Here is a 20,850-nt window from a genome sequence, read left to right as displayed (position 1 = left end):
TCTGGTCTGGAAGGTGGGTATGCTTTCCAGGGACCACAAACGTTTCTGTATTCAGCTTAAAGGCATGAGATCAGCCACACAACTTTCAAATCTCTTCCGCTGTTTGGAAATCTGCAAGTTCCTATTTCCAAAGCAGTGATTCTTCAGAATGTTCTTTCCACCTAGCCACCCCCCCCAGTTTTTACCCACCAGTCAGCAAGTTGGAAGAATTGTTGTCTTTGTTGGAAAAGGACCTCACATTTATTTAGTGTCAAATTTATATCCGGCATGTGTGCATTTTACTATTTTTTTTATTCTACTTTATCTTCCTAGGATCTCAGTGTGGTACACAGCATGATCTTTATTTTGCAAAGGGGGAAACTGAATTTCAGGAAATTTTAGAGAACCACCCTTTGTTGTGTAGCTCAATAAATGTCAGCATGAGGAGGATCGGACCTCAGGGCTGCCTGGGTTCATGAAGGATGAGAAAAGAAGACAGCGATCCATTTCTCATTCATTTTCCCCAAGATGAAGATCTGCACATCAGCGCTGAATAGCTGGTGTTCCCAGAACTTTTCCAGATGGCCGTAAAAGTGGAATAGGCAGACGCTCTCCCTGTCTTGGTAGATAGTCGGGGCAAGAAAGCCTCATTCCACTCCTTGCTCAGTGAACTGTTTGTCAGGATCTGTTTCCGTTTTGTTTCAGATCAGAAACTTTCTGAGTCATTAACCAAAGAGAGGCTTAAAGGAATTCAGTACAATGTGATCATGGCCGCACCTCTGAGCGTTGTCCCTCAGATACACTTAGAGGATTATTCAAACACTCATCGCTAAGGTGCCAAGGGGGGTGAGTGGCAGCATGGCTGATCGTCGTTACCGTCCCCAGCTCCGCTCTTCTCGAGTCTTCTGCACTTGCCTTGCACCTCTCTGCGCTTGATCCAATTTCCATGATGTATTTCGGAGCATGGCATCTCTTGTGTCCCACTCCCGGATGCAGAAGGGCTGTTGCATCACGACCCGATCAGGTCTCCCTGTTATCATTCTCTTCCAGGTTCCAGCAAGTCCCCAACACCCACTGTGCTAAGCGCAGCTCCCAGGAGGATCCCTTTTCTGGAGCCTTCTATTAAAGATAATTGTATTGTTGTAAAAACAACAGTGCTGATGATGACGGCAGTTGGGCTGTTGACTGAGGAGCAGACTATTAAGTCCAGTTCTCTCCCCATTACCATTCTAACTAGAATATACATTTCAGAGGTTCAGCTTTTCAAAATTTTACTCGCTCTTCCTTTAACTGCATCACTAGCTAATGGGGTAAACAGACATTTTGGATTTCTGCAAGAAGCTTTTGAGACTAGGATTCTGAAAGCCCTCGTGGTCAGCCGGAATAAGGTCTTCCTGGACTTTAATAAGTGGCAGAGCCAGTGGCTAATCAATCAACTTGATTTGATTGAACACCTACTATATACCCTGGGCTGTCTGAGACAGAATGGTTGATTGGTTGATTCATTCATTCAACAATCATTTATTGAGCACTTAATATGCTCCTACTACTGTTCTTAATGAAAGGGATATAATGGTAGACAATACTGACAAAGTGGCTGTCCTCATTTTTTGCTCAGTTTAGATGTAGAGGTAGGACTGGGTGACCTGACAAGTCTCCATGAGTGAAGCTCAAAGCACCTAAGGTATGCGAGGCCCCTTTCCAGAGCGAGGGAGACCCATGAGGCATGATGTGATCAGGGACGTTTCCTGGAGAAGGCAGGGCTCAAGCCAGTTCCCAGAGAAGGGAATTAACTTGAGGAGTCCAACATCAGGACCAGCCAGTGCTCCAAAGAAGAGAGACCTCTAATGGCAGGAGACAGTGTCCATGGTAATGGAGTAGGCAGGTGGTGGAGGGGTGGCAAGTATTCCTACGTTTAAGCCTGGTATCACCGTAACTCACTCTGTGACCTTGGGCAACTAACTTTCCTCCCTGGAACTCAGTTTTCTTATCACGAAAGGAAAGGATGGCATCCAAGTAGAGCTTTCAAACTCTTTGTTGTCGTTACTGCTCTTAACAGTGGGAACCACTTTTCAGACAGCATTGTTCAAGGAATTCCAATATGTAAAACAGACGCAGGTGGAATGGATCTAGTTTAAGAAGGGTGAGGGACTGGATCAGCTCCCCCACCCACCCAGCCTCCTCTTCACCTTTTTATGGACACTCTCAAAGCATTGCTGTAGAATTCTAGAATAGAATCCAGTTTGGAAGGCAGTGGGCTGTATGACTCCAGAAATTCCCTTCTCATGCTAAAATTCCATAAGTCTGCTCACTCTGTGGGGCAGTCCATTGAGTCAGACATGTAGAGGGGACTGTTATTTGGAAGTATTTCCCGACTCATTTCTCCAATGTCAGAATTAAAAAAAAAAAAAAAAAGATATTTGGGATGTAGCTAATTGCTCAAGAGAGTTGCTGAATCATTCTTCCCTTATTTCCTTTCACAGCCATGTACTGAGGGCTCAATATGGAGATAATGCAATAGATCAAAAATTAAAAAGCAAAAACTAAAAGTTCCTGCCATGGGAGGGTTTATAGTCCAGTGAGAGAGAGAGAGAGATAATACATAAGCTAAGCAATAAAGAAGAAAAATAATTGCATACTGTGAGAAATCTATGCAGAAATAAGCATAACTGAAAGAGCCAATAATAGCAAGGAGGGGACTTCATTCATTCATTGATTCCATCAGTCCCTCAAGTTTTTCTGGAGTTACTACTATTCACAAAGCATAGGGCCCCACTTTGGAGATTTTATAGTGAACCCAAGACAGACCCAGTCCTCTTCTCGTGGGAGCTTATGATTTAGATGGATTCTCATCTCTGATAGTTATTGGGAGGCAAAAATAAAATAATATAAAAGCATAAATTAAGATAAAATTGTGTGTGTGTGTGTGTGTGTGTGTGTGTGTGTGTGTGTATAATATACCCAGATTTTGCTTTTGAGCCTGGGACATGTGAAGTATTTTCATGACAGGCAGATTCACGCACCCTCTTCCTAAACTGGGAGTCAGAAGGTCTGAACAGAAATCAATTCCTGCAATTTGTTTTTAACTTCTTTCTCCTTAGCCAGGATTGATTTTTGTCTTTGTGATCAATGGCAAAGAGAATAGCTCCATGGCCCGAGCAGCTGTTCAAGTGCTTGGTCTGGTTAGCCCCACATCCAACAAACAGAACTTTAGAAGCTGATTATGAAAGGAATAGGATGCAGATGCCTAAGGGATGGGCCTGATTACCCCCGCCTTCCTGGTGAAAAAATGCCTGCAGGTGTGGGGTAAGGCAGAGGGACACCCTGCCGTCCCCAGTGGGTAGAACTGAGCATGGTGACGCTGGAAAGGAGGGAAGCATTGGGATTAGCTTCCTGTTTGCCAACCTGACTCTCTCCTTCCCTGACTCCCTTCCCTTTAAGCTCTTTCTTTTTCTTCCTCCTCCTATTTCATCCTTCCTACATTCGGAACTGCAAGCAAAACATCTGTTGCAAAAAAAAAAAAAAAAGAAAGAAATTGATTGGTTCTTCTCTCTCTATGTTTCTTGGACTTTAAAATTGTCTGATTCTTTAATCGCCATTCTCTCCTCCTCCTCCCTTGTTTTCTTCTAATCCAGATTGTGTGTAATGGGAGCATGAAATTAGACACTTCCCCTGTCTCCCTCTAGCCTTGGAAATCCTCGAGGCCGGGCAAGATCGCTTCCACTTTCTCCTCTGAAAAATGTTTTCGGAAGGAATGCACACCTTGTGATAGATAGCATGTGGTGGTGATCCCACTGAATGCAATTACGGTGGAGAGGGGGCCATACCCAAGGCCTTCTGTCTGGTTCTCCAGAATAAATGCTTGCCGTTTTACTGCCTGCCCCAGGTGGCGACCGCTTCCAGATTGCAGTATGGAGAAATCATCCAAGGGCTCTTAATACGATGGTGTTAATTATTTCAGGACGCTGTGTAAACTGCTTCTTAGGTGTTCTTTGTGTATGTGGGAGGGAAGGCGTAGAAGTAGTGGCTTTCTTACTTCCTCTGAAATATCTGATATGAGTCTTTATGAAGTGGATTGAACATACCTCTTCCGTGTAAGAAACAGAAGTTTCTCAGCATTTTCTTGGTTAAAGAGTTGTTCTCAGCCTTCCTCCACAATTTTCACCACCTAGCTAATCTTCTGTCTTATTGAATAAGCCGTAGCTCTTGGAGAATCAGTTATACATAAAGAATCAGCTGACATTTGTTGAGTGGCTAGTATGAGCTAGGCATATTATTAATGCATTTAATTGTTATGACAGCCTATGAGGTAAGTCCAACTCTTACCACCATTTCACAGAAGAGGCGCAGAGCGGTGAAGTCATTTTCCAAAGATCACGCAGCCAGTAAAGAGTGGAGCAGAAATTTGACCTAGGCAGCCTGACACCAGAGCCTTCTTTCTCAACCTCTGCTCTTGTTCTTCTCTTTAAATGAGAAAGCGTCATGACTTAAACTTTCTTATTTGCCTGAGTCAAACTGGGTCAAGAATTGTATAAGGGGCAGTGAGTGGAAAGCTTAACACAAAGTTAAGTGCTTACAACATGTTTGTGGAGTCATTGAATGACCACAAAAGAAACTGGCCGCATAGAATCTTAGGAGACAGGAGTTGAAGAAGACATTCACGCTGAGGAGACAAGGACCCAGCAAGTGAAGGGATGAGGAACACAGGGATGTGACATTTTTGAGTCCCTACTTTGTGTCAGGTGCACGTTGGGTCTTATGATATGAGGGTGCTTATCAGTTTTTAGATGAAACTGAGGTGTAGGAGCAGTTAAGTGCTTTTCCTACAGAGTCGTAATTGCCAGTAGGGGTTGCGGGGGGGGTTGGGATCCATGTCTGGATTTCTGTTCTGATGTTCTTTTTAAATTTTCACAACAAAGAACTAAGTCAGTAACCCTAAAAGGTACAGAAAGATAAAATCCCTCATAACCCAGCTGTTAACTCTTGGATGTTTTCTTGAAGTAAAACCACGTTCCTGATGTGAACCACCTCTGCAGAGATAAACAAATAAAATTTTAATAAGATTATTGAGCAGTATAGCATTGCATTTTTATTGCAAATGTCAAGTGAAAATGAAGCATAGTGTCTATGTCAGATACTGAATGGCAAAGACTCTTAATAAAACCTACACACACCCACTATTTCTTGCCCTTCCCCCAAAGTGCCTCTTCTGGAACCAAGAAACCCCCAGTGATCCACTCGCTTGGATCTCCCATCCTGCTACCTTTCCATCTCTGCTGGGGATCTTTTTCTTCTTTCAAGCTCCATCCCCATCTTTTCTCTCCACGTCTCCCTTTGGTGTGTAGGATAGTTCAGCCGTGACCTGGTTTCTCCAGTCTTCCATCCTCAAATCCATCATCCCATTCGGCAAAGAGAATGTCCTTCAGTATGGGAATCCCCTCTCCTCCTAAGGCAGTGGGAGTGTAAATAACACCTGTTTATACACTACTTATTACCACGTGTGTGTGCAGTTATGTGAGTGTGTGTGTGGAGTTAGGCAAACATGAGCTGAAACCCCAGTCCAACCCTTTGCCAGCTGTGTCACTCTGCCATCTCTGTGTCTCAGTCGTCTCATCTATAAAATGAGGTAGGATGAGTGTGGACTTCACAGTGCCAAGCACTGATTTTATTGTAGTCTAGAAAGATCATAAGTTGTGTAAACTATTGTGGTTCTGGGGTGGGGCGTTTCTCTGTTTTATAGCTCTTAGCCTTTGCCCTGCTCAGAGTACCATAGCATTGGCATTCATTTTGTATTGTCATTTGTACATCTTACATGTTTGGCTTGTTTTTACAAGGAAATGGTGAACTCCATGAGGTCACAGCCCCATGACTCCTGTGATACCTGACACAGCCTGGGCACAAAAGTGCTGAATAAGTATTTGCTGATGGATTGATATATGTAACACATAGTAGAATTGGGGCCAGACATCTCTCATCCCTAATGAGATGTCTAAACATGATTAATGTTCAAGGGACGATGTGAATTCGGCCAGACCTTTAATTAATATGTGGATTCGGCAGTGGGTAGGGAAGAACATCTTGTAATGTGCTTCTTTGTTTCCCACAGGAAAGCATGACCTGGTTTTCCATGTTGTGGTGTTGCCAACCACTCAAAGGAGTATTTGATGTAAAATCACGACCCACTTGTAAAAATCCATGCAATTATCTCCACTTTGTGTTTTTCTGATCTTGACTTAGTGAACACAGACCGAAGCAGTCTGGCGATGTGAAAAGAGCCTTGGGCTTCAAGTCAGAAGTTCTGAGGTTGGCTTTGAGCCTTACCTTTTAGGAGCAAGGTGACATAATGTGGCCTGTCTGGGCCTCCGGCCCCTGAATCCTAACATGGGGATGTAATTAGACCTCCTTTTCATGCTTGTGCTCCAACCAAATGAGATTCAGTCCAATAATGAAAACTAATGGCATGAAGTAGAATACAAATATGAGTTATGACGTGGGTGCCAGGTACTAAGAGATGGTTAAATGGGAACAGGACACATTGTCTACCCTCGAAGATAATACAGTACAAGAGACCTAAGATGTACCCTCTTCCAGTAATTCAGGACAGCAGCTGATAAGTGCAACGAGAGAGCTACAAGCAAAGGGCCCTGAGAATCAGAGGATGAAAAGCTGAATTCCAGTTGGGAAATTGGGATGGGGGAGGACTCTTTAAGGAGGTAGCTTTTGATGTAAGCTGGTGTGAAATTCGTTAATGCTGGGATTTGTGTCAGGATGAATCCCTCCAGGTAACTGGTCTTAAACTAGCTATTCTTTGGAAAGGCTCTGCAGTAGACACTTTAGATTTTTTCAGGGTTGCAAAGTGTAGTGGACATTGTCAAAATTTTAAGACCCAAGTTCAAATCCAGGCTCTGCTACATTGGAGCTGAGTGACCTTATCCATGTCAATGAACTCATCAGTAGAGTGGGGCTGCATAGTATCTCTCCTCCAAGGTCATTGTGCATGAGGGCAGACAGTGCATACAGAGTGGTGAGCACAGAGTCTGACTCTCCAACAGTGACACTTCTGCTGGTGGAGGATAGGACAGGCATGACCCAGAGAGTACAATGGGGAAGCTCCAAGAAGTAGCAGAGTAGCAGCTGGCATTTTACAAATATTCATGGCTCTCTTGGGGAGGTGACAGTGTTTTCTGAGAAACAGCTTGACAGATGGTTTAAATCCGTCCACTGCTGTCCCAAAATGAGGCATGCAAATCCCATGTTGGCAAAGTTTTCCTGTTACATCTAGCAGCCCAGGTATCTCCAAGTCTGCCTGGAAATCCCGTGTCCCAAAGAAGCATCCCTGCTTCTCTAGAAAATTAATGGCTTTGTTTTCCTTGCGCTTTTAGGATCTTTAAAATATCTTGCACATATCAATAAAATTAGTCATTCTCAAAGCAGCTATGTGCACCTGCCATTCATCCCATGTGGCTGAAGACACATCTGATCTATAGCTCTGCCCATCCATTTCTTGCTTTTCTTCTCATAGTCTGTATTGCCGCTAACGTTTCAGTCTGTAGATAGCTATAGCCCTACAGAGTATATCTAGCTACTGGCCCAATGGCAAATGTCAATGCCCCAAACAATCAATAGAGTGGGCATATGTGGGTCATCACCTTGATTTCTGTACTAAGGCTGCTATAAAAGCCGTAGACTGAGTGGTTTATAAAAGCAGAAGCTTATTTCTCACAGGTTTGGAGGCTGGCAAGTCCAAGATGAAGGCACTGGAAGATTTGGTATCTGGTAAGGGTCCACTTCCTGGTTCATAGACGGCTACCTTGTTGCCATGTCCTTACATGTTAGAAAAAGAGAGAGCTCTCTGGGGTCTCTTTTATAAGAACCCTGGTCTCTCCCAAAAGCCCCACCTCCAAATACCATCATATTGGGGATTACCTTTCAACATACGAATTTTGGGGGGGGACACAAACATTCATTCTACAGCAATTTGTCAGTGAGAATACTTCTAAAATCTTTGGGTTCCTGGGTACATATACAGGTCAATCATAACACCCTACTCATTGTATTTGTAAAACAATTTATAGTTAACATGAAAGCATTTTATTATCTTATCGCATTTACTTTTCTGTAAGAGAAGGATAATTATTATTTGTTCCGTTTTCATATAAAAATAACCTTGTAACTCCAAGAGACTAGTTACCATGCCTAAAATTGCATGTCTGATACATGATCAAGCTGAAAGTAGATTCACAGATGTTACAGATACTGAGATCTTTTACCTTTCTTCCTTCTTCTCCTTTCCCACTCTTTAGTTTTTGTTTTCTGAAATTCTGGGATGTTATAGAAAAGACAGAGCCTGGCTTGGGACGATTTCAGCCAATTAATTGACCTCATAATGTCTACCTGTATAAAGGAAATAGGCTATGTGATATCTCAAAGAGAAAAACTTACATAAGTGTAGGAAGACTATATAAGCTTGACTCCTTGCAATATCTTTTCTAGCCCTTTCTCAGTTCGTCTTTTACAAAACCATATTAAACTCACAGTACACAAGAAACAGGGACATTTGTGAAAGAGGAAGCAGGGCAGGTGTTTTGATGGTAAGTTTTAACATTTGTCTTTAAGGTTTCCATGGGTAGTGTTTCCTTTTTCTGTGAAGCTCTGGCATCCTGATCTAGAACTCAACATAGACTGTCTCTGTTTTAGCTTTTTATCTGTTATTATATTAACTGGGAGTATTCGAACGCTCCCAAATTTTATACTCCAGGATGACAATTCAAATCCATATCAGGTTCTTTTTTTATTGCTGCACTTATTATCTTTGCCTTTTTATCCCCCAGCAAAACTAGGAGAGGAAAGACAATGAACTTCCATTTTTCACGGTCAGGTGGGCATCCCAAGAACTTCTTCCCTTCCTTTTAAGTCGTAAAAGCTAAAACATGAAGATAAGACTTGCAGCTGCTTAATGGTCAAATCTCTGGCACACAACACGTTGACTTTGTGGTCTCCATAGGTGGTCTTCTCTACAAAGTCATCCTTGCTGAGGGCAACAAGAAGAATTTCAGTGTTCTATCCCTGGTCGATTCTGACCAGGTAGCCCATGTGGCAACCCTGACACTTCCTGAACAACCTCCAGTTTACATATAAACTGTTGCCATGGTCAGTCACCCTAAGTCCTCTAAGATATTAGACTGATACAGGCATCTGTGCCTCTAGTTCAGCAGGGACAGGTAATATGCATTGAGTACTTAGGATGTGTCAGGTATAGGGCTAAAACTCTTTACATGCCATGGTAGATTCATTCCTCGTGATAACGTGTTATTAGGTAGCATTAATGTCTCCATTTTCCAGAAGAAAAAATTAGGAAGGCTAAATTACCTGTTCAAGGTCACCAAACCAGCAAATGGCAGAAGCAGGATTCAAACACAAGTCTGGGATCCCAACCAATGTGCTATAATGCTTAAAAATCAGAAGAAGAGTCTTCTTTGAAAATATGTAATTGGAAACTTATCAAGCCCAGCTCCTTTATTATATTTGAAAAAACAGTCTCAGAGAGTCAGGCCTACTGATTCTTCTTGTTTGTGTGGTCTAGATCTAGACATGGTCTTTGTCCCATGCTTTTCTAACTCACCACCTTTTCTCTGCCTTACTAGCATTCCCCATAGGCAGTGAAGGCCCCAAGAAGTCTCTTGGCAGGACTGGTGAAAGTGGCAGTTGATTTGTCAGTATTTTTTGGCCAATAGTGCGCTGGCAACCTCAGTACACGTCTTCCCTCCAACACCGGCCCTACAAGCACACGTGTGCGCGCACACACACACACACACACACACACACACACACACACACATCCCTCATACAAAGAGAGAGAGAGCAATATTGGCTTCACATCAACTATCTTATCCCAAATCTATTCTTGGTAAAGCCATTTCGGGGCTATGTTAGGGGCCCAATAAAAAATTTCATGGGCAAATCTGTTTCAAAGAGGTTCAGCCTCAGCAGGAGTGTTGTGTTAAGCATTAGACCCACTCTTTCTAGAAACAGGCAAATAAAACTGCATATTGCATTAATATCCCAGAGCCTCTAGGACATAAAATGAGCAAACACCAGTTTGACAAACACTAAATTCAACATCAAACAGTCTAGCAGAAGAGATGGCTTGCTGATAGGTGTCTTGTTCTAAATGCTGAACACAGGTTTGATTCTGACACATAGTGTAGTGCCTTAGCAGAGCGCTTTCAGAAAATGAACTCAAGGTGACAGAGGCGACATAAACCTGCCATGGAGAAGCCATCCTGACACTTAAAGCTGCATCCTAATGAGACCCATGGCTATCTATTGACTCTTATGCCCTGGTAGTCAGAAGCCTGTTTCTTTGTTCTTAAAGAAGAAGTATGATCTTTAAAGGAATTATGTAGGTGGAGAGGAAGAGAAAGGCCTAACAACGTCAAGACTTATTTTAAATAATCTGAGTAGAATTAATGAGCAAAGAAATTGGAAAAGTTAATTGTGCATCGTAACACTCAGCTGTTCCCTCTCATTTTTTAAGGAAGAGGAAACAATGCAAGGGCTACGTGGGAAATAACTAACGTATGCCTATAAAGATGGTCACTTCTCTTGGCTTGGACAGATTCTTCACATCGTACTGGACCCAGCAAGGTCCTCTAGCTGGGAAAGCTTCTAAATGTCACTTCCTATGAGGGCAGCAGCTCTCGTGTAAGCTGAATTTATTTCCGTTATAGTCCCTCTTATTCACCAATTTCAATAGCAGCACTATTCACTCCTGTGCAACAATAGAGCATTGATTTCTCAGGGCTGGGAAATTGACATGAACCCTACCAGAGAAAGATCTGCCTTGTTGGTGGGCATCTTATCTGGGAAATTGGGAACTGAATGACCTGGGATCCATTCCCTTCCATAGAGAGGTTTGGAAACCTCACATAGTCTGCGGGACCAGCATAAACTTTGCAGTCGGATAAACTTGGGTTCAAATTCCAGCTCCACCATTTACTTGCTGTGTGTCTTTGAGTATGTTGTATAAGTTCCCTATGCCTCAATTTCTCCTCTGACCATAAAACAGAAAGCTGGTACATACTGAAGAATAGTGCTTGGTATTTAATAAATGCTCAAAAAACATTATATTATCAATACTTTTACCTTGTAGGGTACTAATAATAGTTTTAACAATAATAACAGTAATAATTATTGTGGATATTGAATAGTATTGTGGATCTAAAGCACTCATCACATGATAAATATTGGAAAATATTAGTTTCTGCTTCTCTCCTCAGATTACCTATGCCCACTTACGAATTCTAGAGACATTACAAGTTTTCTTCTATCTATGGAAGAAGCAGGCTCAATATGACTCAAGGCCCTCTGGTTCCATTTTGGGGGGCAAATTTCTCTCTCTCCTACGGGGCAAGTCATCATCCAGAAGCAAGGAGAAGTGAAAAAAATATAGGATATGTCAGTTTAGACTTGGTTACGGCAGGCATGGGAACAAGTCAGAAGAGACAGATGTGTTTAACGGCCAATGCATTTGTCCAAAGGAATCATTTTCACTGGCCAGGAGCCCAATTAAACCTGTAAAATGGAAATCCAGAAAATCAGATTAACGAGCCAGTCATTAGTCAGGAAGAGGCCCAGCTAATTCTGTGATTAGCATGACGGATGGTCCCAGAGCAAATAATTGGATGACATCCATCAAATGTAAAATAAAAGGTGTCACTGAAAGGGAAAGTAGTAATAATCTCTGGGATTTACAGTGCCAGCAGATTTGCTTGTAAGGAAGAGAAAAGTTCATCAAAATAGATTAATAGTCGCTAAACTTTATTCCTTCCTTGTGTGATTGCCAGAGAACCACACAAATAATAGCGGAGAGGCAGCAAAGGCACTAGGCTGGTATCATTCCAGCACAGGGAGTGCTAAGGGGGGATGCTAGAACTCCTGTTTGGAGATAAGTCCCTGTGACCAGTGGGGACTGGGCAGGGATGGAGTTCTTCTCTACAGCCACCGTGTAGTCACTAAACAATGGAGAAAATCGAATTCAGAGGCTCTCTGGTTAAGCGAATGAATCACAATTCATTGTTCAGTCAGTAAGTATTGACTTCCTGCCCTATGCCTGCCGTTTTGGAGATGTGCTCATTCCTAGTTAAATTTTTAAGCATAGGCTGGAGTTGTACACTGGCTGGGACAATGAAAGGCTGTATGATGTTGGGCAAATTAGTGACCTTTCTCAGCCTCATTGTCCTGACCTGTAGAGCATATATATATATATATATCCTCTACATGTCAGGAATATATATATGTATATGTATATGTATATCTATAAGTGCAAATGAAGTATGGTTTATAAACTGCTTACTGTAGCATCTTCCACATAATATGTTTTCTCACTGCATGGTAATTACTATTCCTCTGGTTTTTATTACCTCACTTCTCTTCTAAGAAGACATCATTTTTAAGATGCAGTGTCAATGTCATGGCAGATGCTCTGGGAATATGAAGAAACACAAACGTATACACACAAGTCAATTACAGAGATTTACAAAAATTTTTTTAAAGATGTTGGAATTAAGGAAATGTTACAATTGTTGACACGAGTAAGATAAATAGAGGATTTGTCTCAGTCACAGGAGGAGGAGAACAGGTTTAGAGCCAATCTTTACTAGGTTCATATTTGTCTTATCTTGGGCAAGTCATTCCATATCTTATAGACTCTGCAGGGTTGTCAGTGGGATTAGACAAGATAATTTATGTAAGGGAGGTTCTGGAGCATGGTAGATGAACCCAATTGATGACAGTTTTATCATTATTTTTATCATGATGCATCCCCTAATCGCCTGCCGTGAGACCAGCATTACTTAGTAATCAAGAAGTTACACCCTTATAATAAGACATGGAGGGATCATTATAAGTATATGTACACCACAGGAGTAAATGATGAAAGTGCTATAGAAATGGAAATAACGAAATTCAGGAGATGAGAGGAGGGAGAAGTTATAATGAATTGGTGGCATCCACAACCCTTCCGTGAACTCCAGGGCCTTACGCTGAGGTTTAAAGTATCAGCTGGATTTCTGCAGTACAGAGAGTGGACAGCCAGGACAGAGGCAGAGCTGCGGGAGCCAGCTTGATGTCGCTGGGGGATGCTATGGCATCAGAGGTACTGGGGAACCTGTGGGCTCCTTGGGCTTCGTGCAGCCCTTTAATGTTTTAGATTATTCCATGGTGGTTCTGAAGTGTAATTCCATCTTCATGCTTTATTTAAGCAGAAACTCTCCCAGGTTGTGTGTGTGAGCTTGTGTGTGTGTGTGTGAGCTTGTATATGTGTGTGTGTGTGTGTGTGTGTGTGTGTGTGTGTGTGTGTGTGAAAAAGAGAGAGAGAGAGAATCTGTGCTTGCACAGGGCCATACAGGCATGGCTGGGCTGAGTTCCAGAGTCAGGTCAGCGGGACCCTATCAAGGGGACCACTCTGTTCTCCTTTGGCCCCTGGTAAGTTAGAAACTCCAAGGGTTCCTGCCTTGCTCTGTGGTGCTGATAAGAAGCCTGGTGGTGCTGTCATCTTGTTCTCTGTGGAGGTGACCGGGTCTTCGGGGGAAATGCTTCTTTTAATTGCTGACCTCTGGCCAGCATTAGTAACAGGATTCTGACACTGGTCTAATTCACTAAGGGTGAGGTTGGTGAAATTCAGGATGTTCTGTGGAGAGCTAATTTTCAAACACATGATAGGTGACCAGAGGATATATTTGGGGGTTTAAAAACTTTATCACTGGGTAAAGGGTCTTCTTGGGTGGGGGTGATGCAAATGATTTAGAACTGTGTCAGAGGTGGTGGTCATACAACATTGCGAAGGTTCTAAATGCCACCGAATTGTACACTTTAAAATGGTTAATTTGATGTTGTATGAATTTCGCCTTAATTTTAAAAAGACTTTATTATCACTGTAAACACAAAATTCAGGGCAGTAGCTACATCTCAGAGGGAGGCAGGGGTCAGGACAGGTGAGGAGCACAGAGGCATAGAGGTGCATGTCAGTTGGCACTGAAGTTCTTGTTCTGTGCTGCTCCAGGTGTGGCCCCCAGACCAGCAACATCAGCATCATCTAGAACTTACTAGAAAAGACAATTCTTGGACCTCATCCCAGACTGATTGAATCAGAGGCTCTGTGGGTGGGGCCCAGCAGTCTGAGTTTTAACAAGCTTTCTGGGCGATTCTGATGCATGCTGAAGTTTAAAAACTACTGATCTAGTTCTTGGGTTTGCAGGTACATTTACATGTGTTGGTTTTATAATTAAAAATAAAACCAAATTAAAGAAGCAAATAAATAGGATCATGCCGGGACTAATGGTGACTGTGCTTAGAACCAAGGGTTATATTTTAATCTGATTCTATGTAGTTGAGATGTATTTAAAAAAGAAAAACGAAAGACTTCTCAGCAACTCATTGGTCTTAATCTGTCAACACCCCACCTCTAAGCCAACACGGAACAATATAGATTCAGAACAGATGTCTTATTAAAAAAAAAAAGTCTTGGAATACAAGATAAGAATGATTCTCATTAGAAAATAGAGATGTAAGGATAGCAGCGACCATCAGGGGGAAACCAGTCTCTCCTCTTGGTTCACAGCCTAAGACTTTGCACCAAGTTTTTTCCAAGGTTCTGCCTTCACGCTGACTTGAACATCTGTTCTACCTGGCAGCTTGTGGTGCCTGCTTTGTGGGCTTGCAATCTGCACAGGTCAAGGGAGAGCCACGGGAAATGCCACCTCTTGGAGTGAGGAGCGACGGGTGGCTTTCAGTAGAGATGTTATACCCCTCCTGCTCCCAGCAGCCGCTGCGGATGGGCACGAGGGTTGGACCAGGGTCAGGGGACTGGCCTGTCTTCAGCAGGAGCCTGGGCTTCCAGTGATTGCTTCCTCAGCACAACAGCCTGCTTGCGACTGTCCTGTTATTTCCTCTGAGCCCGCTATGTTGTCTTCTCCTGTGAATATTAATTTCCCCTGAGTTAGGATAGTTGGGCCCAGAGCAGCCATCTGCAGAGCTATGCCCTGCTGGTGAGACTTTCCAGCAAGCCCAGGCCAGGGGACCATCTCTTGGAGTGGTTTCCAGGTTCCTCCAAGAATCCATCTGTTGCCAAGAGAGGTTTCAGATGTTGACTCCCCCTGCCATGAGCTAGTAGAACTGAGACTCAGACCTAAGATTTCTGACTTTCAAATCCAGAGTTCTTTCTCTGACTTTTGATGCCTTTAGTTAACTAGCACATGGAAAGGATCAGTAAATATCTGCTCAATGCGTGGATTTGTAAATAGGAAGGAAAAAAATTGTGCTCAGAGAGGAAGTGAAATTCATTTCAAAGTAATAAGGCTTTGAGCAACAGTAATTGTTCAGATACAAAACAAATTTTCTTTGACAATCATGTCATCGTTGCAGTGGATTAAAAGCTGTTGAAAAAAAAAAAGAATATATAGATCATGGGTACAGCAGACATCAGTAGCTTCTCTGTTTTCCGTTGAAAATATTTATTAAGTGTGTATGTATTCAGAGCACCGTGACAGAGTACAGAGCCCCTGCTCTCACAGACATTGCCAGCCACAGGGAAAGACTGTTGGAATCGCTGACTTATTGTCTAAGTGCTGTGTCACAGGAGCAACTCAGGGCACTGTGGGGTTGGAGGATCGAAGCCAACAGGGAGTATTCCCTAAAAGATTGTCACAAACCTACTGTGGGTGTTGATGGAGAGGCTACTGCTTTCCACCTTGTGCCATGATCCGTAGCCCCATCTGACCTTTTGTGTTTTCCCCACGATACAGGTAACAAGTGGTGGAAGAGCCAGCTACTACGTGTCTTACCGAAGAGAAACCTTCACTCAGATAAAGCTGCCCAAGTACTCGCTGCCCAAGGTACGCACCTCCTGCTCCCCTGGGTACTGCCAGATAAAGCGGTGGGGAGAGGCTGCCCTGTTGGGCTGCAGAAGGTTTGATCCCTGCCTGGGAGACAGCTGGCATTCAGCCTGACTTACCACCGCGGGGTTTAGCCTCTGCTGGTGTCGCTGAATCTGGGTTCTGTGTTCCCCTCTCAGCAGGGTACACAGGCAAGAGCTTTGATTTCCTATGATTCAAACATCCGATATGATCTTGGGTCATTTCCCAGGACTGGTAATGAAAGGAACACTAGCTTTGCAATCTCTTCTGAGGGCCCCTCCCTTTCACAAGGGCCTTATTGACCAGTAGAGGGCCAGGCTTAGAATGGTCCCAGCAGAAACCATAGATAGATAGATAGATGATAGATAGATAGATAGATGCGGACAGGTTAGTCTCATGGCTTTCTTGCTTCTCTCTACCTTTTACGCTAAATATAAATGCACTGCCTGTGCTTCCTCTCCCTTCTGCCACTATGAGTAATTAAAAAGGAATAATTTACTATAACATTAATATCAAATCATGGCATTTTAACTCCTGTATTGGAAAATCATAAAGCTTACTCTGTGGGCCTCATCCCCTGTGAACAATGGCTTCTGGGAGGAGACAGGTCTTAGAACCTTGGTGTGAACGTGGGAGGGCTTTAGTTGCATCACCTATTAAGGCTGCAAAGAAGCAAAGTCTCAGGTTGGACGTGTATCAAATGTAATGTTACAAAGGCTTGGATCTCTAAGTTGGTGCTAGGAAACATATCATGAAAGGCGAAATGAGTACAGAGGTAGAAGGGATTATGCGATAAGAAGGTGGATAACATCTACCCCGGTTGCTTTTATACATTCACCTATTCATATAAGCATGCACATACCCATTCATTCATTTGTTCCTTTGTTTATTCACCCATCGATCTATTCTTTCTTCCATTTAAGTTTTTACTCTGTGCCAGGCACTGAACTAAGCTCTGTGGTTAGAGTGGTAAATAAGATACAAACGTTCCCTGCCTTAATGGAGCTTGTATTCTGGTGGAGAAGAGACACTGAACAAGCAACTGTGGGTGTAGGGAGTATTATAGGTACAGAAGTTCAAGGGCCATTGTGACATGATAGTTGGAGCTCACCAAATATGGGTAGAGAAGACGAGTTTCCTAAAGAAAGTGATGCTTAAGATGATTCAAGACAGATAAGGAGTTAACCCTGCAAGCAAGTGTTCGGGAAGCTGGTAGAAAATACATATACTGGCCCGATTTTAAGAGAGAGTATGGTTCATTTAACAAACTGGAAAACCATATTGAGAGACTGGGTTGCAGAGAGAGAGGTGGAGAGGCTGACGAGGTTCGCAGGGACCATGGGAAGTAGCCTCAGGGGCCGTGGGCATTAATTTCTCATTTTCTCTAATGTCTCTGTGATTGGCTTTATAGGCCCATTGTCTAGGACTACACTTGCAGGATGTACCCATCAGATATTCTAAACCCAAGCAGGAAAGAGGTATCCCTGCCTGCAGAAGATGAGGAAGCGGAAGTTCACGATCATGTTCTTTGTAAAGGAGAATGACCCTTAGCAGTAGCCTGGTGATTTCCATGTATTGGCCCAGGAAAAGAGTTTCAGGAACTTTCCAAACCACATTCTCCATGTAGGGTCTATTTTGCCTCTTGTATGTATGCCTGTTGTATGTATTTTTAAATTTCTCAGAAAAGCAAACAGTTTGCTCCCCTGGGCAATGTGGCTGCAGGTGGGGATAAATGAAGCCTGGCATCAATCACAACCCTAGAACACTCCATCAGTGATTAGCAACCCCATGGCAATTTACTGTGGTAGAGTACCCTCCGTGCAGCGCCTTTGATAGAACTTCATCCAGAACAGCTTCTCACTGACATGAGGGCTGTCGTGAAGATAGCTGGATGGTTATCGATCCCCTTCATTCGTCGGCATTGGCCGGGTTTTCATAGCCTGGGCCGAGGAGGTGAGGACAGAGTGGGTGGAGGGAGACTGCTTCTCTCCATTGTTTAAAAATGGAAATGGCTTTTAAGCAAGTTGTTGCCGTTCCACGTTGTGCTGCAGTTGCTGCTGGGCATCTTGCTTAGAAACAGAAACACGGCAGATCTGCCCATCATCACGGCCCTCCCACCTCTACTCCCAGCTGACTGTTCAGAATACACTCCCCTGGGGCACTCCAAGGCTTCCGAGTGTTTTGCAGGGAAGGAGATGAAGGCCATTAATAAAGAGTGACGTTATTAAGAGCAGCAGCCTTGTGCTGAGTCCTCAGTAACCCAGCCCCTGGGCATCGGGCGGGCGCTGAGTCTCAGGCCGATGGCCGTGTAAAGCACGCACCTGCGGAGGGCTTGGAGACAGATGACAGAAGCCATGGCAGCCTCGGGAAAAGGAGATGGAGCTCAAGAGCAGAAACCCAGGGCTTTCATTCCAGCTCTGTCTGCTGCTCATCTGTGAGCCCAGGTCTTCTCATCTGTAGAATGGGCATCATAACACCATTCCATCTGGCAAAGTTGTAAGGATGCAGCAAATGGCTCGTTGCTGGTAAAGTGTAAAGCGCTGGGCAAGTCTAAGCAGCGATTGTGTTCCAGGGGAAATACTGCTGACGCTCTTAACCTGTTGGGTGAGTTCCTCGTGGGGTCGTGTCCCAGGCTGCTCTTGCTCTCAGAGTTGCCGGCCTCACCGGACCCCTCTGAGTCTGATAGACCTCCTCTTGCCTCTTAGATTCTGGACTTGTTCTTAACTCGCTACTCTGCCATTTCTGCAAGAGAAAAAATTGTTTCCTGTTGGTTGGTTTGTTTCTGTACGGAACTCAGTTTGGCGGTAACAATGTTGAGCTTGACTTGAGCCCCAAGCTCCTGGAAACAGCAACATTTAAGAAATCCCCCCACCCTTTTGTGTTCCTGGATATGGCTTACTGCGAAGACACCCCCTTCTCTTAAATGTGCCCCGTATTTACCTCTGGCAAGACCAGGTTCCTGTTCTTTGTCTCATCAATGATTCGCTGAACTGTTTGTCCCCACTGACCAATCTGGACAAAATGCCTGCTAATTTGACTGGACCAGACTTAAGTCCGGCTTTTCTCCTTACGAGAATCGCTTGACCCTAAGGAAAACAATTTCCTGTTTAACTACTCGCCCCACTCCCCGCAGTTCATGCTAGCCTTGCTTTACTTCTCCCAATACGAGTAATTCTCTTCTGCCTTCACTCTGAGGTGCTTGCAGATACTTTGATCAGAGTGTTCTCCCTATTCCAGTAGTCTTTTCCAATCAACTCTCTCCTTACCTGAGGCTGGGTTTGTTTTTGACAGTAGAATACAGTTAATCCCACTTTGAATAATGAAAGAGAACAGGGGGAAATATGTTTTAGATAATTTATTAAAATGATAATGACAATGATGTTAACCCTTCCTTAATTTCCTTAGGAAAATTGTCCTTAATTTTTACATTTCCCCGAATACTGATTTATCCTTCCTTGCTGTGCCATGGCCTCACTTCTTAAAGAGTTATCTGTAGTTTTAACCTCTTTTCTCACTTTCTATTCACTCTTGAACCTACTGCTAGCTGCCCTCAGCTCTCCCACATCCATCTCTCCACTGTCCCATTAAAAATCTGCTAGCCGTTGTAACCAGTGGCCACCTGCATGCCAAATCCAATTAGACATCTCTACATCTTTATCTTTTGGGTTTTTTTTTTTTTAAACTCTCTGGAGCATCTGACACTGTTGGGGGGGAAAAAAAATCCGCACTTGATACTCTTCCCTTTGGCAGTGTTTTTCTCCTGATTTCCTTTTCTGGATCCCCTTCCCTTGCCATCCTTAAAGTGGCGATGTTCCTAAACTCCCGTTGCATTCTTCATGGTTCCTGAGTGACCTCATCCCTTCTCTTCACACTGATGACTCCTATATCCACAGCCCCCGCAGATATCTCTCCATTAAACTCTGAACTATATCGTTAACTGCCTATTCGAGGTACATTCCCTTAAAGAACACGTTTAACAGCTGAGCTCAGAGTCTCTACCTTTTGACCCTTATATCCCCTCCTTTTATTTACTTACTCCATTTATTTACTCAATGAACTATTGTTGGATGTCTACCATGTGCTAGATACTCTGGTAAGCACTAAAAATAAAGTGACAAATAAGAGAGACATAGTGTCTGCCATCTGAGAACTCATTATAGTCTAATGAGAGAGGCAGATACCACACAAATAATTATGGAAGTGATTGGTAATTTTGATTGTAATGAATACTCTAAATAAAAAGCAGAAAATTTTGTAATTCAGGTATCTGAGATATTCAAGATATGTCCTTCTCCCTTCTGTAGGTTCTACCTCCTTAATATCTCACAAGTTCATTTCATAGAGTTCTCATAGAGAATCTACTTCTTCAGTTCAGGCCCTTGTGCATTACTGCCTAGATGGTTGCGATGACCTTTTAGCCTTCTCCCTTCCTTCTAGCATTGCCCCATTTAAATCCCCTCTTCACAATGCTTCCACATTGGATATTATCATGTAATGAACTTGATATCTTCAACAAAATCTATGCATTACTTAACCAACTCTAATCCTCCCTTTCTCCTGCTTCAAATCTTGTGGCAGCTTTGTACTTCCTTCAGGGTAGAACTTCAGTGTGCCATACAGAACCCCTTATGATGTGGCCACTGTCTATCCTCACCTCCCTCAGAGGAAAATTGCCTTCAGGTTATTCCAAGTTCCATACATTCCCTTGAATACTCCACCTGTCTCTCACCTGTAAGCCTTTGTTCACCATTTTCAGTATGTCTACTGTAGTCCTTAGTCAAGTTCACGAAAGGCCACCTAATTTTGTGATGTCTCCACCACCAGATGGGCATATTCTTGAGGTCAGGTTCTACGTTTTGTTCCTGTCTGTATTTATATATGGTGTTTGGCACATGGCAAATGCTTAATAACATAGGTGTTTCTGTAATGAATGAAGTTACATTAGGCCTGAATTACA

The 20,850-nt window shown here is 43.2% G+C and overlaps 1 protein-coding gene across 4 annotated transcripts in view; it reads left to right on the top strand.

Annotated features, from left to right (window-relative positions):
* Positions 1-20,850, top strand: part of SORCS3 (sortilin related VPS10 domain containing receptor 3) — a 610,389-nt gene that overhangs the window by 483,056 nt on the left and 106,483 nt on the right. For all 4 annotated transcript variants that reach the window (XM_082425089.1, XM_082425088.1, XM_082425091.1 and 1 more), the window contains exon 8: positions 15,783-15,872. In XM_082425089.1, the coding sequence (XP_082281215.1) occupies positions 15,783-15,872 (90 nt within the window). The remainder of the gene's footprint in view (positions 1-15,782; positions 15,873-20,850) is intronic.

The sequence above is a fragment of the Balaenoptera physalus genome (assembly GCF_965194825.1).
Source record: "Balaenoptera physalus genome assembly, chromosome: 14".
Classification (NCBI taxonomy): Eukaryota; Metazoa; Chordata; class Mammalia; order Artiodactyla; family Balaenopteridae; genus Balaenoptera; species Balaenoptera physalus.
The sequence above is the reverse complement of the archived record's forward strand: the minus strand, read 5'-3'. Positions and strand labels throughout refer to the sequence as shown.